The 18,525-nt window shown below is 38.4% G+C and overlaps 5 protein-coding genes across 5 annotated transcripts; 1 reads left to right on the forward strand and 4 right to left on the reverse strand.

Moving 5' to 3' along the window:
• Positions 1–508: 508 nt before the first annotated feature.
• Positions 509–1,342, forward strand: LOC111268748 (uncharacterized). The gene has a single exon (XM_022847901.2). It carries the CDS (start codon positions 509–511, stop codon positions 1,340–1,342), a length of 834 nt encoding a protein of 277 aa, XP_022703636.1.
• A 2,699-nt stretch (positions 1,343–4,041) lies between these two features.
• LOC147752330 (uncharacterized) lies at positions 4,042–5,174 on the reverse strand. The gene has a single exon (XM_086971794.1). The coding sequence runs from the start codon at positions 4,971–4,973 to the stop codon at positions 4,137–4,139; it is 837 nt and encodes a 278-aa protein (XP_086827920.1). The 5' UTR covers positions 4,974–5,174; the 3' UTR covers positions 4,042–4,136.
• Positions 5,175–6,983: 1,809 nt separating this feature from the next.
• LOC111268743 (dnaJ homolog subfamily B member 8) lies at positions 6,984–10,077 on the reverse strand. The gene is made up of 2 exons (XM_086971795.1): positions 9,019–10,077; positions 6,984–7,280 (listed from the first exon to the last, which is right to left on the reverse strand). Exon 1 carries the CDS (start codon positions 9,809–9,811, stop codon positions 9,065–9,067), a length of 747 nt encoding a protein of 248 aa, XP_086827921.1. The 5' UTR covers positions 9,812–10,077; the 3' UTR covers positions 6,984–7,280; positions 9,019–9,064.
• A 2,209-nt stretch (positions 10,078–12,286) lies between these two features.
• On the reverse strand, positions 12,287–12,757 carry LOC111268750 (dnaJ homolog subfamily B member 3-like). The gene has a single exon (XM_022847904.2). The coding sequence runs from the start codon at positions 12,755–12,757 to the stop codon at positions 12,287–12,289; it is 471 nt and encodes a 156-aa protein (XP_022703639.1).
• A 2,912-nt stretch (positions 12,758–15,669) lies between these two features.
• Positions 15,670–17,528, reverse strand: LOC111268749 (dnaJ homolog subfamily B member 3). Its single transcript, XM_022847902.2, has one exon. The coding sequence runs from the start codon at positions 16,249–16,251 to the stop codon at positions 15,781–15,783; it is 471 nt and encodes a 156-aa protein (XP_022703637.1). The 5' UTR covers positions 16,252–17,528; the 3' UTR covers positions 15,670–15,780.
• Between the last annotated feature and the right edge of the window lie 997 nt (positions 17,529–18,525).

An 18,525-nucleotide genomic window follows, 5' to 3' on the forward strand; every position in this document is an offset into this window, starting at 1 on the left:
GTTCCGCCTAGGCCTTACTGTTTTCCAGATCGCTCCTACCAGACTCGGTAGGCCTCAAATGATTTCTCAGTTTTTCCCTAGGATCTTTTTTCAAGCAAACGAATACGTCTGTCAGCACTGTGTTCGGTAAAAATTGCTTTTGCTTCTTCAAGACTCTTCAAATTGTCCCATTATGTATATAAAAAAAAAAAGAAAAAAAAAGGATAGTAAAAACTGCCCTTTCCGAGGGTGGAAACGGCCTATACTAAGCTAATAGAAACTATCGGCGGTGTTTACTAGATCCGCCTTTGGAAATTACTGCCTTCATTTCTGATGAAATCTAATCATTTTCGGGTTTCTCTAATCGTTAGAATAGAAAAACGACGCCGTTCGAAGTGATGGATTTTTGTTAGTCAAGATTGTGATTAGATCCATCACACCATCCTATTCTTGTACTGCACTGTGATGACGTAGAATAGGGCTATAGACACTGAAAGCATATAACGATTACCTGTGACAGGGATACAAAATGGTAAGACCTAGCGTCGACTTGTACAAAATTTTGGAAGTAACCCCGCAAGCCACCGACAAGGAAATCAAACAGTCTTACCGTCGTTTAGCGAAACAGTATCATCCCGACAAAAACCCAAATGATGCGGCTGTGGGCGAGCGTTTTAAAGCAATTAGTGCTGCATATGAGATTTTGTCTGATAAAACTAAGCGTCACGAGTACGATGCAAAGCAAAGGTTTGCTGAGTTTTCCAGTATGAACGACATTTTCCATTCGGATCCGTTCGATATGTTCGGTAATTTGTTCACTCCCTTCCACATGTCCTCCTTTAGATTTCCGTCTATTATAATTCCGCTTAGCGAATTCAATGCTAGACGGCGCAGGCGCAGACAGCAAAGAAGGGACCAGTACAGGCGAACAAGGGCCAACAACGTTTTCGGCTCAGATCGAAGAAGACCGCGCTATTTTGAAACTGCCGGTATAGCTGATGAGAGTTCTTTTGGGGATCCCATTGAAAATCTTTTTCGAAACATGTTCGCCAATCCACTGGAGGGAGTGAACGGGACTGAACGATGTATTTTTCGGCGTGTGTGCCAAACGTATAGAGATAACAATGGCGATATAGTCAGTGAGAGACGAGAGGAAACTCGAGATGGCGACAAAAAGACTTCGAAGACCACATACACAAAACGAGTCAACGGAAAGCTTCAGGAAACTGTAAAGTTAGTTGATGATAAGGGTGTTGAGACGATTACTATTCGTGAAGATGGTTTAGTTAAAAGTAAAAATGTCCATCAACAGGCGCAAATCGCTATGGAACAGCCTGAGCAGAGAATACGTGCCAAGAAATAAATTGCTTTTCAATTTCGACTGATGTTTATAAATCGGATACCAATATGGATAGTGCGATCAGTAAGTTCGGCATTGGATAACCGTAACAATCTACTAGTGATACATACATACGCTTGTGGTAATCACGATCATTTTCACCGCTTTAAGGTCTACAATAATTCTAAGGACAGCGTCACGGAAACGTCATAATTCTCTTATAATATTCCTTTGCACTATCCATGTTTGTATTCGAGTATGATACATTCTCAAAGCGACTACCACTGCTGCGCGATTAAGTACTGCCTGAGGGAATGGCTCATTTCCCTGATAAGTTAGATAACTTTAAATCAAAATCAATTCACTGACTTCATTTAGTGAAGATCGGGATGACAGAAATGGAAAAGACGTGCTCTGAATTTACGTTTCCAACCTAACTATAGTGCTGCTTCTTTCCGATTCAAACTTCCTTCTGCCAATACTAAAATTCATAGTGTAGTATGATTTTATGAAAGATTATACTACCAAAACTAACCTAACATGTGTAACCCTATAATGGGGACAAGTACTTGGGCTTCTGAGAATTGCTTAAGTAAGTCTATTTGTCTGTTCGATGCTGATTTTACAGATGAAAATACGTTAGACAGCTGAAACTGTTGAAGCATCGTAACCTTTCATTTAGTCTTCATATGATTAAAAAATTTACTGGGAGGGGCGATCCTGTCGGAGTCCCGATCTTTCCTATTGAATCGTTAAAATGTTCCCTTTAGATTGATTTACAGGGAACTCTGTGCCATTGAGCTGCAGTATTCTTTAATTCCTTCCCGTCGTAGGTTTTAGAGTTGGCAAGCAGGAAACGTTCTGGCTGCTCTAGGCATCATCGAGTCCAGAGAGGTGTGGCCGTTTAATAACTGTTCATAGGTGTTTCAGGAAATTAAGAATGAAAGAAAGCAATCGTGCGAAAATACATCAGATTTCATTACGGTATTCAAAGACGTTCAAGCTGGCCCCCAAGGATATATTATTCAGTCATTTTACCACCTATGAAATATCATATCCTGAATCTTTTCTAAAGCTGTTGTGTTGTGTGCACTGTGTTTTAGTGGTAGGAGTAGTAGGGTCTACCTCAATAGCTGATGTTATCGCTACGGGTGCTTGAGATAAAAGTATAAACCACTTGAAAAGGCTCTCCTTATATAGCCGCTCCCTCCGTCACTCGCCTTGCTAAGATTCTGAGAAGTTGTATCGCGAAGTGACTAGAAATACTAAGCAGTCACTTCATTGTGTAAAAGGACACAACTCAGCAAGCAATATTACTGACAAATGTCGAACCCAACACACGCTCGCTGGTGTTTCACGGTTAATAACTAGACAACAGAAGATATCGAAACACTCATACAACTAGGAAACCATGTCGAACAAAATGGCCACCTCATCCTCGGCTGCGACTCTGTTCCTTCGACTAATACTCTACACATCCAAGGGTATGTTCGGTTTAGTACACCTCAACGTTGTTAAATCTAAACTATATCGAAGCCGCACGGCGAACAGAAAATAGGAATCGCTCGAAGTTTGGCTCCTTTCGAGAATTCGGAACACTCAAGGCCATAGAAACGACTTGAAAGGAGCAATTAATTCTCCTCTTCATGACCAAAAAAAAAAGCATTGCTGAAGTGGCTGGACTCGACCCCAGTACGTTCGTACGTTCTCACAGAGGAACTGCTTCCGATTAAGTAACTTTGGGATTTATGAGTGCGTATAGTAATCTTGGAGGAGTTTGTTGCAAGATATACATATAGGAGTCGACGACCAATATACTCATTTTAAAGTTCTAAAATATATTTTACGTATTGAACTGGAAGGATTTGCTCATCTAATGTTAGATGAAATAGCCAAGAATTCAGAACGATCGGTCCCGACGGCGTTTAAGAGTTATCATACAGATGCGCCAGGATTAAATATATTTCATAATCAAGTTTTTAAGTATACACCAAAGTTTATGACTTACTTTATAATAAATTAGCCTAGGTCTTTATGGACACCAATTAGTACTAGTGCTACGCCATCAAATTGGACCTAGTTGGCCTAAATACACGTGATGCCTAATGATCCAACGCCAGCTACACCTAGATAAAACTGCTATAGTTGTGTATGCTAGGTTTTTTTTTTCTCATGGATCTTGAATGAATTTGAAAAGCCTAAGTCTTATGCTGTTAGAGGAAAAGTAAATGCTTTATTTATAATTTCTCTATCTTCGTTAACAGCAGTAGAGTTTGTAATTTATACATTTATATTTGTATAACAGGAAGGTCAGATACTGCTTCCTTGCACAGAACATTTTCCAACTGTCCATATTGCGTTTTTAAGTATCTGTAAGTGGCCAAGTGGTAAACAATTTGTCGTCTATGACTATCACATACTATACGAACTACCGTGACCCATATACTTAGTTGTTTCTTAAGTCTTATGCTATTAGGACCACATTTAACAATGCGCGTAATTTCATTTCAAGACGGATTCCATGCGAACTGTGACGCCCGCTATACCTATATGTTATCCTTATTTGATAGAACACTATTATTTTGTTGATCGAAGGGTTGTACCTAATAACAGCCCTGGTGTATAAATATGAATCTTGCTTACAAGCAGTACTTGTTCGAAGGTGTGTATCATTGCAGATCTAACAACCTATTTTGAACTTCTAATTCCATTAATTTAAACTGTTTGTAAACGACAGACGCACTCTTCATTTCGAAAATAATTATCGACTTGGACCAGCTTCTTGCCGGCCGGAAATCCAAAAGGACGGCAAGCCCTCCTATTTTGACCTTCTGATTGGGTTTTGTTCCTTCCCATTAACCATTCGGCTTTTAACGACGCCATCTTCACGAACTGTAATTGTCTCCACACCATTGCAATTTGTTGTAATTGTCTCTACCAGCTTTCCGTGGATGTGCCTGGAAACTATAGTCTGTGAACTTATTTCTCCGTTCCACTCGGTTTTCACTCGCTGTACCCTGAATTCGTTACCATTCCTGTTTCGAATAGTTTGTACTGTACATTCGTACGCGGTCGCAGCACTATTGCTCCCACGTTTAGAAGCATTTACCGTCTCCTCGCCAATCTTTTGTGTGAAAAAATCAGCCATCCATGACGCCTCCTGGGCGTGGTCCTCATGACGATTACTGGCTTCTTGACGAAGACATGTAAACAAGCTTTTGATTGGGCGCTCTCGTCTCTTTTCTTTACCTCGGCAGTCATGTTCTCCACATCGATGCCGAAATCGATCATCACCGGAACAAATAGGTCCGTGACGGTTCAATGACGATGTGAAGAGTATCTGAAATAAGTTTATAGGGCTCTGTGCGTTTTGAAAATGCCCAGAATTGAAAAAGTCATCGAAGTCATGAACCCATGTTTGGTCAGACCTAGCTACGCTCTTCCTTAGATCGTACTCACGGCGTTGCTTTTTGTTAGATAGAATTTTATATGCTGCATTGATAAGCTTAAAACGTTCACCTCTTGTCGCGTTATTCGGGTTCTTATCTGGGTGGTATCGTTTAGCTAACTTGTAGTAGGCCATTTTTATTTCATCTTCGGTAGCCTTTGGGTGGACTCCTAGAATCTCGTACAGGTCATCTTCAGGTGCAGTCATTTCTTTGGCTCGTCGTTTGCCTATTTTTTCACGGAGCTTATTCAGACGAAAGCATCATGAAAATAGTGGAAATATAGTAGTACAGCTTTTTCTAACGAATTACTAAGATTCGTTATTGTGTCGGAATGGCTATGATTGACAATCACACATTCTTGTAAGTCTGAGGAAACTTGGCTCGATAAGTTGTGTTCTACAACAACCGATATTCCATAACCGTTTCCGAATATAGAACTATGATAATAGTGTAGGATATTTAGGCAGAAATTTGTTGTTTTTAAAATTAATTACTTTGAGGGCAAAGCGCCTTAGGCCTTTGAGACAAATAGGTAAAGCGAAGCAAAGCTAATGCCCCAAAAAAACTTTTTAAAAAAAAGTTCAATTTTGGCTTTTTGAATACATGCAAAAATAATATATGGATATTTATTACATGCATGACAACCAATAATATACGATATGTATAGGAGTACTTGTAGTGTTCCAACTGCATCAGTAATATGCGCATAGGCAGGGGCAGTAATAGGGGCAGGAGAATAAGCAGATTACTGAACGCGCAACATAACTACTGCTCCTGACGAGCCCTGGCGAACGCCCTTATCACTGCCGAAACAGAACTAAACATTAGGTAAGATAAAATAATTTTCTATTTTTTCCGCTGTTTTAAACTCTCTAGCTTTGGGAATCGACTAATTTACGCCAAGATTATTTGATTCTCAATGGACCTTCTCCACTTTCTGAGTAAGAGCCCGTCGAGTAGCCGTCTCACATATCGTACATCTAGGTATTGGACAGTATTTTTTTTTTTTTCGAAGCCCGATTCCAAACTTTCAACTGAAATTTCACAACCTGTTTGTACAAAATTGTACAAAGAATTTCAATTGAATTACTTTCATCGGCTGCAAGGAGATGCCGTTGTAATTTGCTGTTGGTCACTGCAAGAAGTCAAAGCGGCTTCGCTACTTCGAATACAACTTTTACTGAAGTCTTAAACAGATTTCCCCTTCTGCTTAAAAGGTTGCGAATGAAATTTCGCCTTTAATTTTCATAGAACGCCTTAGTAAGATAGCGAAAAGATCTTTTATGAAGCTATTTTAGTCATAGCAGTTTATATAAGTGTCTCGCGCCAGAACCCAACCGTCTGATGGAACACCTAACGACGCTACCTGAAGTAAAGCCTGACACATTTAAAAAAGTCTAAATGAACGGTCCTATGAGCAGGTCGGCGGCTAAGACATCGAAAAACAGGCGCTACCGAGATATATAACAGTTGGCACCACCATAGATCTCAGTTTTTTGTTAACAATGTCATCGTCGCGTATAAATTGCGACGAATCTCAGGTATTTGTTCTAGATTATCTGTCATTAGAGCAGTTATCTAGACCGAACTCTACAAGATCAACAGATCAGTGATGTGTGCTCTCCGCGGACGCGGTAGTCACCCATTCCAATCATACCTGCTTTGAAATGCATGGACTCGTAGCTGCCAATACCTCCTGTCTAGATAGAGATTCCCATGACATGTAGGTTATGACATGTAGGAGAACGAAGTTCCGTCTTAGTTAAAGAGGCAGCGCATGATTCATCAGACAGCATAGATTTGTTGTTTTCGTAAAGAAGTACTACCAGGAAAGATAAGAAAAATCACCATCATTGTGTAGGCTCAAAAATGCCTAATCGATCTTGTACAAAACCGTATAATACAGAATTTCTAGAAATCTCAACAATGACAACATGGCAATCCGGCGAAGTAGGAACCTGAACGCTTAAATCTCGACCTGTGAAATGTCGACTTCGCCACAAGTGTTAAGCAGTCTTAATTTTTCTACAATACATAATCATCAGACAATAAAATCGCAAATTGATTTAAATAAGGAGGGGCGCTTGTTTCAGGAGTAGTACGTAACGTAAGATCACATCCAGTACCTCGCCTACACGGAATTAAATTAATTTTCTAAACTATACGTGGTAAGGTGCAATTACATAAACAAAAAAAGGTAAGTGAATACAAACGAATTGATTAAAGACGTTTACTAATTTCTACATGTTCGGGTTTGTATCAAAATATGTTAACACAAATCGAAGTCCTCGATCTGAGGTCTACTCGCGAAGCCTGTTTTCGGCCGATGATGATATTTTTGACATACAGTGTTCCAAGTTCCTTTTAAGGCTTCTTTGTATCATTGGTTGGTATATATATATATACCGGACTTTTTTTTTTTTTGTTTGTTTTTGGTATCTACCCTGTAGGCTTCTTGACCGTCGACGAATCTTTTCGGTCGTCGTCACTTGCACTCTTAGAAATAGAAACAACTGAAAAAATAGATTCGACCATGAATAAATGTTTAATTAAGTTGACAGAATGTTCGCAGACGAAGCGCGTAGGATCCATAAAATCGTGGCAATCAGTCGTCGAAAAAAATCTCCCGCGGAAGAATCCGTTATCTATTTTGTACACAATCGCTAGGCCATCGCTAGGAAGCTACATGGGCTTTGTGCTTACGGAAATGCTGATGGACATACGCGTTAAATGAATGGTTGAAATTTCAATCATATCGCCACTTGAAACCTTCTATCCAATGTTTTGTCTCAATCCAGCTTATGCAAAAATAGTCATCATTTTGAATAAAAATATTTAATAAAAACTTCTGTATCAAATTGATTGATACGGCTTAAATGTTTATGTTCTTCAATTTGGCCAATTAGATTTTTATGCTAATGTGTCATCCTCAACATTGGCCATAGATACACAAATGTAATTGCCTTTTCATATAATTTTAGAAAATTTATCTAGATATTTTCGTATGGCACAATTGTTTGTGTGCTAGCTTCCTAGAGGAAATTAGTAGTATTTTAAACTTTTAGGGGTCCTAAATGCTTTCATATAGGTGCCAGCATTGCAAGCATCGAAGGTTAACTGCCTGCACCACTAGCGAACTATACACGGATTATACAAGTTCCAAAAAGTTGTTTCCTAATATCTTTTCAGCAGTAAATAAATTCAATTTACTGTTGGGAAGACAGCGAAGAGTTATATATTATCAATGCCGTTTAGAACTTCGTATCAACGACTGACCCTGCCTTGAAACAGTCGCAGTACTAATGTTCGCTACTTTACAGTTATTTGTCAAGTTTCTCTTTACTATTAAAAGCGACATTAAATAATCGAACTCACTTTCCACCTATTTTTCCGCTAAAAGATCTGTGAAATTGTTTTTCTATTTTCCTATTTTATCTTAATTACCGGGATCAACCCTAAAACAACCAATTCGAGAAAATCACCAAATTTTCAAATCTCAACTATCAATATTTATATCAATCAACTATTAAATAAATATAACCGTAGACGCAACTGCGCTGATCCGTTCTCCACAGGATTTGTGCCTAATCTGTCCTAAACACCTAAAAAGTCGCGTAAGCATAAAAGCTAACTCAACTCATAAGAGCAAGATTTAGGTTCATGTATCTGTCCTTCATTTGAGCATGGGTAGTTCCTTGACCTTTCTGCAGGTTCATAGGAACGTTTTATGCAGGTTCATAGGAACGTTTTATGCATAAAATTGTTTCAGAACAAAAGAAAGATAGCGTTCGGCACTATCTACTTTATTTCCAAGATCGTAGTAGTGTTTACCCAAGTGTCAATAACGAGTTCCCACAAAAGCCACTTAGAATGTACGCCTAGTTTCTAGCTTCCTGGGTACGCGATTACGCATTTCATCTTGGGCTTATGCGCCAAAGCAAGCAAGTAAATCATCTACAAAATTAATCTAGGCTCTGCATGAAGGATGGATGATAGGGCCCTGGGATAAGCGAGACTACGATGGCGTCATGTACGCCGTGTTTTATTTTATTTTATTGTTCGTAAAGTAATTTATGGAAAGCTAATTAAATATGCGAGAAAGTTTATTTATAAACTTTCTTTGAAAATGATTTCATTGACTGAAATTTACCGAGCGTGATTTAGGTAGAGTATATTTTGTCGCCACAATTTTGCGCGTATATCTACTTCATTTTTATCTGTAGACCTTACCTAACCGTTACGTTAACGCACCTTCCCTTATGCAGCACCGTTGGCCTTTTGCTCGCATTAACTCCAACTATAGTGGTTCCGGCTTGCCATTAATAGTTTTCTTTGTCACGACGCCATCCTCCTTAGTGATAACAATTTCCTTCCCGCCTTCCATGTACCGAGTGGTTTCGATCCTTCGGCCATTTACGAAATGCACGCTCGTCATTTTAGCCATTCGTGTTGAACTTCTTGTCTTTGGGGATGGGTCGCTAGGCGAACTGCTGCTTGGTGACTGCGTGCTCGTTCTAGCAAAAGGGTTTGTAGCATTTCTGTGATAATGTGGGGAACGATAGCCAGGCCTTGTTTGTGGCCCCGACTGTATATTAATCCTGATTGTTTTGCCGAAGAAGCTGGCAAGGTCGCTGAAGTTGTCGTCCCGAAAGAACTCCTTAAACACATCCTCTGGATTCCGGAACCGAAATGAAGCTAAGAACTCCTCTATATCTTTGTCCCACACTCGGCTGCTGTATGAACTAGGCCAAGGACTGCTGGTGGCCGCTCGGACAGAACCACTGGCCGGAATACCACGGTGCCCTCCATAGGCATCATAGATACGGCGTTTCCTTTCGTCAGACAAAATTTCGTAGGCTTCAGAGATTTCCTTAAAACGTCGCTCTGCTTCTTCGCGATTGTGTGGATTCTTATCCGGATGCCACCTAAGGGCAAGTTTTCGATACGCTTTTTTCACTTCTTCAGATGTTGCGGTTCGCTTTACTCCGAGAACGGCGTAGAGGTCACGTTGTGGTAGTCTCGTAAATGCTCTGGTATGAGCCATTCGATGTTGGCCCAAGGAATCTCTATGTTCGTTGAGTGTGGGACGCCAGCACGCGAGCGCCTGCGTTCTCTTTTGAATGAGAACAACGTGCTATTTGCGTGAAGTGGTGCTACGAAGATTCGGTCAGAATAATTTGCATAGATGCATTCACTCAATCTTGACTGTATCCACAAATGTTTTCAACCATAGTCTGCCACAAACTTTCGTTGTTCTCAACGAAAGAAAACACCTACTGGTATTCGAAAACAGGCTCCAACCTGTGGCTTGAAGCATTTTTTCGACTATACCGATACGTCGTGGTGTGTTTCGAATTAACACCACATACATGGCCAAACGACAGATGAAGATGCACATGAGCTATCTCTGCCATTTTAAGCAAATCATGTTGACACTAAACGAATCAAATTCATCTGTGCCATCATGGTTTCAAAGGATTGAAAAACGTGCGTTATGAACTTCTATTGGCCCGGCCTAGCGCCGTTCAGTCTTATGCACCGATCGGAAAATTGTCATGGTGCCTGAGACAATATCTGTAGCAGTGAACTCAAAACCACTTATTTGTAAGTTAGGTGACAGTAAAGTATGTATACAGAAAGTAGGCTTTCTTTACGGTAACGTGCTTCGGAAAATCTTGGAAAAAATATAGAACATCTTGATTTTGTTCATCCGACAATTAGCAATGTTTAGACGATGTACTTGCGTCGTAGTTCAAGTTAGTTTCCAACTGCGAAGCCGGAAACAGCTGCTTCGAGCCCCACGGTACATCACGTACTTGTAACGAGCTTTAAACTAATGGGGTAGATTTTTGTATATAAAGTGTATCTAAAAAGTTGGAACGATTGTGACCGGGAACCCAGCTATATGGGTCTCGAAAGATACATCCGCGGACTTGCTGCCACCCAGGCAGAAAGTGAAGCTGCTGTACGTACTTAGGTATAAACGGTATTTGATATAAGATATGCCTTTGATCTGTCTGATTTCGCTAATTATCTTCTTATTAATTAAAAATCCGCCGTTCACTGAACAATTGAACGCGACCATAACTGTGGTGCTTATACTGTCTTAATATAAATTAATTACTATTTGTATAATGTATTCGATAAAGCCGTCAATGAAGACTAACTCTTGTGCGTAACGGAATCAAACTTTAACGTTCTAGACTTAGAATTTTATTATTATTATTAGTTACAAGATATTATTATTGAGGAACACGTGAATCATGGACAACATTGCTAACTTTATTTAAAGTAATTTTGCTAGACAAAAGACATTTTCAGATATTATAGATTGTGGTTATGCGCTCACCATTCGAATGATGGTGCTAGCGGTGCTGTGCGCTGGCAGTTCCTAACTTCTGACAAACTTGTGTCTTGGTTTGATATGCTGAGGGACCATTACAAAGCGTATTTACGACTTCATTCTCATTGTTGATCTGCACTGAACCTCAAGCAAACAACATGAATAAAAAAATCGTCATACAATTATTGAGGTGAGAAACATCCTCTTATTTATAAGGCGTTTTGCTGTTTTCATTTTGTGATACTGATTATTATCGTTTATAGATCTTTCACCGATGTTCTCAACATGCAATCATTTCATACTTCGGCTTTTAGTAAACGAAATTCTATAAACTTTCATTCCTTAGAAGTTACCCACCAGCCAAAAATTTGCTCAAACAAATTTTCTTTCTGGCATCCCATTTAAGTTAGCTTCCTAGGTAAAGTAAACAATTTATGCATAGATTTTGTGGCATCGTGTGTAAAAACTTCGGAGAACACATCTTTGTATAGGTTAGGTAGCTTTCAAAAACTCAGTATAATGATTCATTGTTCTTGCATATTCATTTTATTTACTTGCATATTTATTATTATTATTATATTGATTACGTATATCTTTGAGGTTTTACCTCGATTCTATTACCATAACCAGTGAAGCCAGCCCGGAAATTTGGGGCGCGGGACACGTCCAAGATTTCCTCTCTCAAGAACAGTCCAAGATTTCTCTCAAGAACATCACAAGAATCACTATTTCTTTTTGCGTATCATTTTTATTTGGTTAAGTATGTACCATCTGATATGGAGGAAATTGTTTCACTCTATTACCTAACATGGAGGAAATTAAGGTACCTAACATGGAGGAAATTAATTACACCGCATTTCAAATTTACACGCGGACGCGGAAATCTATATCTAGAAACATTTTCGTCACACTTACACGCGGACGCGGAAATCTATATCTAGAACAAAGTTTGACTAATTTATTTACTTTAATTAAAATTAATAACCGCATTTATTTACTTTAATTAAAATTAATAACAGCATTTCAAACTTACACGCGGACGCGGAAATCTATATCTAGAACATTTTCGCTAAGATTAACTAATTTATTTACTTTAATTAAAATTAAAATAACTAATTAAAAACAAACGACATACAAATATTCTCTAATTAAAAACAGATGAAATACAAATGTACTTTAAACGGAGTTCAGGTGCTTTCTCAGATTTTCCGCGACAGACGAGACAACACAGCTTATCGCTTTGCCACAGAGCTCTGCTAAATCTTTGGCTAGCTGCTCATCTTGAAAGAAATCTTTAAATATATCTTCTGGCTTACGGATGTCGAACAAAGCCAACAACTCTTCAAACTCTTTCCATCCGTGGTTGGGGTCAGTGCTCGATTTGGGGTTGTCTTTTCCAGGACCCCACCGCTCATTGTGCTTATCGTAGATAAAACGCTTCTTTTCAACAGACAGGATTTCATAGGCTTGGGAGATTTCTTTAAAACGTTGCTCGGCCTCCTTAAGGTTGTTTGGATTTTTGTCGGGGTGCCATTTGAGGGCGAGCCTTCGATAGGCTTTCTTTACCTCATCAGGTGTTGCAGCTCGTTTTATTCCTAGGGTCGCATAGGGGTCAGGAAATGGACGTCTTGTAAACTCGTCAGACATTCAGCACACTTGACTGCACTGCCCTTATTGAAAGTGATCCAAATCTCTCTTGAACAGCAAACGACTAGTTGCGCTAACTACACTTCAACGACTTAAGGACACTATGGTGTTTAACTTCTTATATAATCTTGATTCCACCTACAAATGTTCACCCATATGCCATAGTGTTTCGTTGTTTTCAACGAAAAAAGACGTCAGCTAAACGAAATCCCACATACTATATCGATGATGGGCGTAACATTTTTCCGAATTAAAAATAACAGACATTATTATTGCCACATAGATTTCCGGATTAGAGCCGAACAGAAACTTCAAGCTGGTATGGTCTATAAACTAGCTGAAAAATCGTAGACGACGAACGTTTGTTTTCTTGTTGTTCCTTTCAAGCGTGCAAAAGTATAGTGGAGGGGGGGGGGGGGTAAGGTTCACCTGGCCTCAATTCACCCTTTCATGGGGCGCATCCAGGCGACGCAGTTACTAAACTGATTAAGAATGAAAATTAGACAAAAAAATTTTTAACAGTGCGGGTATTTCGTACAGTGTTATTTTCTGATTGATTTGTATTTATGAGTAGATCGATTATTATTTTCATTTATATTGCATGGTTTCTTTAAAATCCGACTAAGCAAATTTTTTGTACATTTCTACAATTTCCTACTGATAAGATCTGCCTTAAAGATGAAACTGATTGGCCAAGTATTGTCCCCATAAGGGAATGGTTTGTTTATTCCCATAGAGCATAATGCAAATTTGGAAAAACTAGTCACTTTTTTGCTATTTACTTGATAACCGCTACGATAATTTACAAAATGTCGTATTGGAAAATCGCTTGTTTTTTTCTAGCCTTTCAAAACAGGTCGAAAATTGCATTTAGGACAAGGTCGTTTTCTTTTTTTTTTGTAACTTTGTGATGAGTCGGCACTTTTTACCTGAATGGTTCTTACTTGATAAAATATGGGCCATGCCATTAAGTTCTTTTCCGAATGTACAAATACGTTTTTGTTTTGGCAGTTTTTCTTTAGTAGGCTTTATGCTAATTTGATTCATTTGCAGAATAGTTTATGGATCATTTTTTTTATATGTCCGTCGGAAAGTTGTGGGAGCCGAGGTAGGTTATATTTTAACGAAAGTTTCCATCTGCGAAGTCGGAAACAGCTGCTTCGAGCCCCACGGTACGTCACGTACTTATAACGAGCTTTAAACTAATGGGCTAGATTTTTGTATATAAAGTGTATTTAAAAAGTTGGAACGATTGTGACTGAAAAGCCAGCTATATGGGTCTCGAAAGATACATCCGCGGACTTGCTGCCACCCAGGCAGAAAGTGAAGCTGCTGTACGTACTTAGGTATAAACGGTATTTGATATAAGATATGCCTTTGATCTGTCTGATTTCGCTAATTATCTTCTTATTAATTAAAAATCCGCCGTTCACTGAACAATTGAACGCGACCATAACTGTGGTGCTTATACTGTCTTAATATAAATTAATTACTATTTGTATAATGTATTCGATAAAGCCGTCAATGAAGACTAACTCTTGTGCGTAACAGAATCAAACTTTAACGTTCTAGACTTAGAATTTTGTTATTACTATTAGTTATAAGATATTATTATTAGGAAACAGGTGAATCATGGACGACATTGCCAACTATGGCTTAATAGGGCTTAAAAGTAACTTTGCTAGACAACAGACATCTTCAGATACTATAGATTGTGGTTGCCCGTCCATTATTCGAATGATATCAGGAATAGCTTCTAGCGCTGCTATGCGCTGGCAGTTCCTACCCTTTGACGAACCTGTGTTTTGGTTTTGATATGCTGAGGGGCCATTACAAAGCCTATTTCCCACTTCACTCTCACTGTTCACTTGCACTGCATCTAACTCTAATGAGCAAACAATATAGAAACATCTATAACAAGTCGTCATACTACTAAGGCCAAGATCCTCTTATTTATAAGAGGAGTTTTGCTATTTTCATTTCCTGATACTGATTATTATCGTTTATAGATCTTGGACTGATGTTCTCAACATGCAATTATTTCATACTTCGGCTTTTAGTAAGCTAAATTCTATAAACTTTCATACCTTAAAAGTTACCCACCAGCCAATAAATTCGCTCAAACAAAATCAAAAAATGGCACCCCATTTAAGTTAGCTTCCTAGGTAAGGTAAACAATTTATGCATAGATTTTGTGGCATCATGTGTAAAAAGTTCAGAGAACACATCTTTGTATAGGTTAGGTAGCTTTCAAAAACTCAGTATAATGATTCATTGTTCTTGCATATTCATTTTATTTGATTACGCATATCTTTGAGCTTTTATCTCGTGTTTACCTCGATTCTACTCATTACCACTGAAGCCACTAGGCCGAAAATTTCGAGCGCGGGACGCTGCCAAGATCAGTTCAGAAGTCTCACTCATCTCTCAAGAAGATCACAGTAATTCAGAATCACTATTTCTTTTTGCGTATCCTTTTTATTTAGTTAAGTACGTCTCAGCTCCTTTCATTCATTACCATCTGATATGGAGAAAATGGTTTCACTCTATTCATTGCTACCTAATATGGAGGAAATTATTTCTCTACACCGCACTTCAGACTTCGGTGTTTGCGTATCCTTTTTATTTAGTTAAGTATGTCTCAGCTTCTTCTTTCATTCATTACCATCAAATATAGAGAAAGTGGTTTCACTCAAATTCATTTTCATTACTACCTAACATGGGGAAAATTATTTCTCTACACCGCATTTCAAACTTCGGTATCCATACACGTGGAAATCTATATCTAAGCTAAGATTAAGTTTAACTACTAATTTATTCTATCTAATTTATTTTAATTAGTTAAAATTAATAACTAACGAAATGTTCTCCAATTAATTAAACACGCGAAATCTATATCTAAAACATTTTCGCTAAGATTAAGTTTGTTAACTAATTTATTTTCTTTAATTAGTTAACTTTAATTAAAAACAAACGAAATACAAATATTCTCTAATTAAAAACAGACGAAATACAAATGTACTTTAAACGGAATTCAGGTGCTTTCTCAGATTTTCCGCGACAGACGAGACAATACAGCTTATCGCTTTGCCACAGAGCTCTGCTAAATCTTTGGCTAGCTGCTCATCTTGAAAGAAATCTTTAAATATTTCTTCTGGCTTACGGATGTCGAATAAAGCCAACAACTCCTCAAACTCTTTCCATCCCTGGTTGAAGTCAGTGCTCGATTTGGGGTTGTCTTTTCCAGGACCCCACCGCTCATTGTGCTTATCGCAGATAAGACGCTTCTTTTCAACAGACAGTATTTCATAGGCTTGGGAGATTTCTTTAAAACGTTGCTCGGCCTCCTTAAGGTTGTGTGGATTTTTGTCGGGGTGCCACTTAAGGGCGAGCCTTCGATAGGCTTTTTTTACCTCATCAGATGTTGCCGCTCGTCTTACTTCTAGAGTCGCATAGGGGTCAGGAAATGAACGTCTTGTAAACTCGTCAGACATATGACACACTTGACTGCACTGCCCTTATTGAAAGTGATCCAAATCTCTCCTGAACAGCAAACGACTAGTTGCGCTAAGTACACTTCAATGATTTGAAGACACTACGGTGTTTAACTTTATTATATAATCTTGATTCCACCTACAAATGTTCACCCATATGCCATAGTGTTTCGTTGTTTTCAACGAAAAAAGACGTCAGCTAAACGAAATCCCACATACTATATCGATGATGGGCGTAACATTTTTCCGAATTAAAAATAACAGACATTATTATTGCCACATAGATTTCCGGATTAGAGCCGAACAGAAACTTCAGGCTGGTATGGTCTATAAACTAGCTGAAAAATCGTAGACGACGAACGTTTGTTTTCTTGTTGTTCCTTTCAAGCGCGCAAAAGTACAGTGCATCCCTACAATTTCCTCCTGATAAGATCTGCCTTAAAGATGAAACTGATTGGCCAAGTATTGTCCCCATAAGGGAATGGTTTGTTTATTCCCATAGAGCATAATGCAAATTTGGAAAAACTAGTCGCTTTTTTGCTATTTACTTGATAACCGCTACGATAATTTACAAAATGCCGTATTGGAAAATCGCTTGTTTTTTTTTCTAGCCTTTCAAAACAGGTAGAAAATTGCATTTAGGACAAGGTCGTTTTCTTTTTTTTTTGTAACTTTGTGATGAGTCGGTAATTTTTGCCTAAATGGTTCTTACTTGATAAAATATGGGCCATGCCATTAAATTTTTTTCCGAATGTATAAATATGTTTTTGTTTTGGCAGTTTTTCCTTAGTAGGCTTTATGCTAATTTGATTCGTTCGCATAATAGTTTATGGATCATTTTTTTTTATATGTCCGTCGGAAATTTATGGGAGCCGAGATAGGCCATATTTTAACGAAATTTGCGTATACTTCTTTCCTCTTAACAAAATGGCAGCCGAATATTTACGTTAGGGTCAATGTAGAAGGAAAAGGAAAGCGTTTTTGATATGAACCTAAAACCCTCGGCGAGCTGATACATACTTTTATACCCAAATATGTTAGTGTAAAAATAAAAAATGCCGTTTGAAGACTGAAAAATCTTGCATAGTGTTCTATGTGAAAAGTATGTGTTCATACCAATCGATGGACCTTGATAAGCTGAATGGAAATGCTAGGCATAGCTCTATACCTAAAATAAGTATTTAGACTTAAGTAAAGCAGAAAAAAAGAATGTAGCATCTGCGCCTTTCATGCGATAATAAGTTGAAAATTTGCTTCGGGTTTTTAAGCAATTTTCTAAAAGGTTTCAATGGGAAAGTTGAAGCGATAACTATTATAGTGAAACATTTTTTTAAAAATATTCTCTAAAAGATTTTCTAAGTGAAACACTAAAAATATCTAAAATGTGCTTTTACCTAAGATACTACCTGTTTAGCGCCAACCCTTCATGGAGATTGATACACGTCGATTAGTGTAAAGTTTCTTTAGCTAAAATTCATATTTTAGCGTAAAAAAATCAACACCAAAGATGGTACTCTTTTTGCAAGGTCGGTCATGGTGCCGAGTGGCGTGCGATGTCAAAAGATGAAGCACAAAGCCCTTAAGTTCTTCGACCAGACTTCCGCAATGAAAAGATGCCACTGGTCTGAGCTGTACTAAAGGATTGGAAGAACGAATCTTCCTGCCACAAATTCTACAAGCTGACCGAATTATAGAGACAACATCGCAGAGGAAAGTCACGGGCAGATGCAAGTAAATGGAATGGGTATTTGCTAATAAAATACCGACACCGATAAAAAATATAGGCCATTTGGCTGCAGTGCCTAGTTCCTCAAAGCAGGGTGGTGAGGGCGGTAACTTTGAGACAGCCATGTACGCCAAAGAAAAAAGAAGATAACAAAATGATATGACCCTTGTGACAAGAACAATGAAAGAAAAGGGTCTTAGAGCGACTGAGCAATGATCAGTTCTCCAGCCTAGCTGTAACAGAAGTAGAACTTCTTACGATCTACTTAAAGAGCTTACCTAGAACGAAAGTGCTCACATAGTAATTCTTGGTGAACCTAACACTAACCTATGGAACAATGAACAAAAGACATAGAGCCTCGATAGCACAGCATGCATAAAAGACAGAAAAGGTATTACAATGGGAAGTGAAACGGGCGAAAAGTTTTTCTGGAAAACCTAAGGAGCGAAAGGGATTATACAAAACTTCAAAAGAATTTTAGGTGGCGATGGTTAAAGTAGGTGGTATGTTAGTTGATATTGCTGGGGACTAGAAAAAAATTCAACATC

This window comes from Varroa jacobsoni, unplaced genomic scaffold, assembly GCF_002532875.2.
Source record: "Varroa jacobsoni isolate VJ856 unplaced genomic scaffold, vjacob_1.0 scaffold_1317, whole genome shotgun sequence".
Taxonomy (NCBI): domain Eukaryota; kingdom Metazoa; phylum Arthropoda; class Arachnida; order Mesostigmata; family Varroidae; genus Varroa; species Varroa jacobsoni.

Excerpts from the sequence above, each read along its gene's own strand:
- LOC111268743 (XM_086971795.1), bottom strand. The coding sequence starts at position 9,811 with ATGGCTCATACCAGAGCATTTACGAGACTACCACAACGTGACCTCTAC.
- LOC147752330 (XM_086971794.1), bottom strand. The coding sequence starts at position 4,973 with ATGACTGCACCTGAAGATGACCTGTACGAGATTCTAGGAGTCCACCCA.
- LOC111268750 (XM_022847904.2), bottom strand. The coding sequence starts at position 12,757 with ATGTCTGACGAGTTTACAAGACGTCCATTTCCTGACCCCTATGCGACC.
- LOC111268749 (XM_022847902.2), bottom strand. The coding sequence starts at position 16,251 with ATGTCTGACGAGTTTACAAGACGTTCATTTCCTGACCCCTATGCGACT.
- LOC111268748 (XM_022847901.2), top strand. The coding sequence starts at position 509 with ATGGTAAGACCTAGCGTCGACTTGTACAAAATTTTGGAAGTAACCCCG.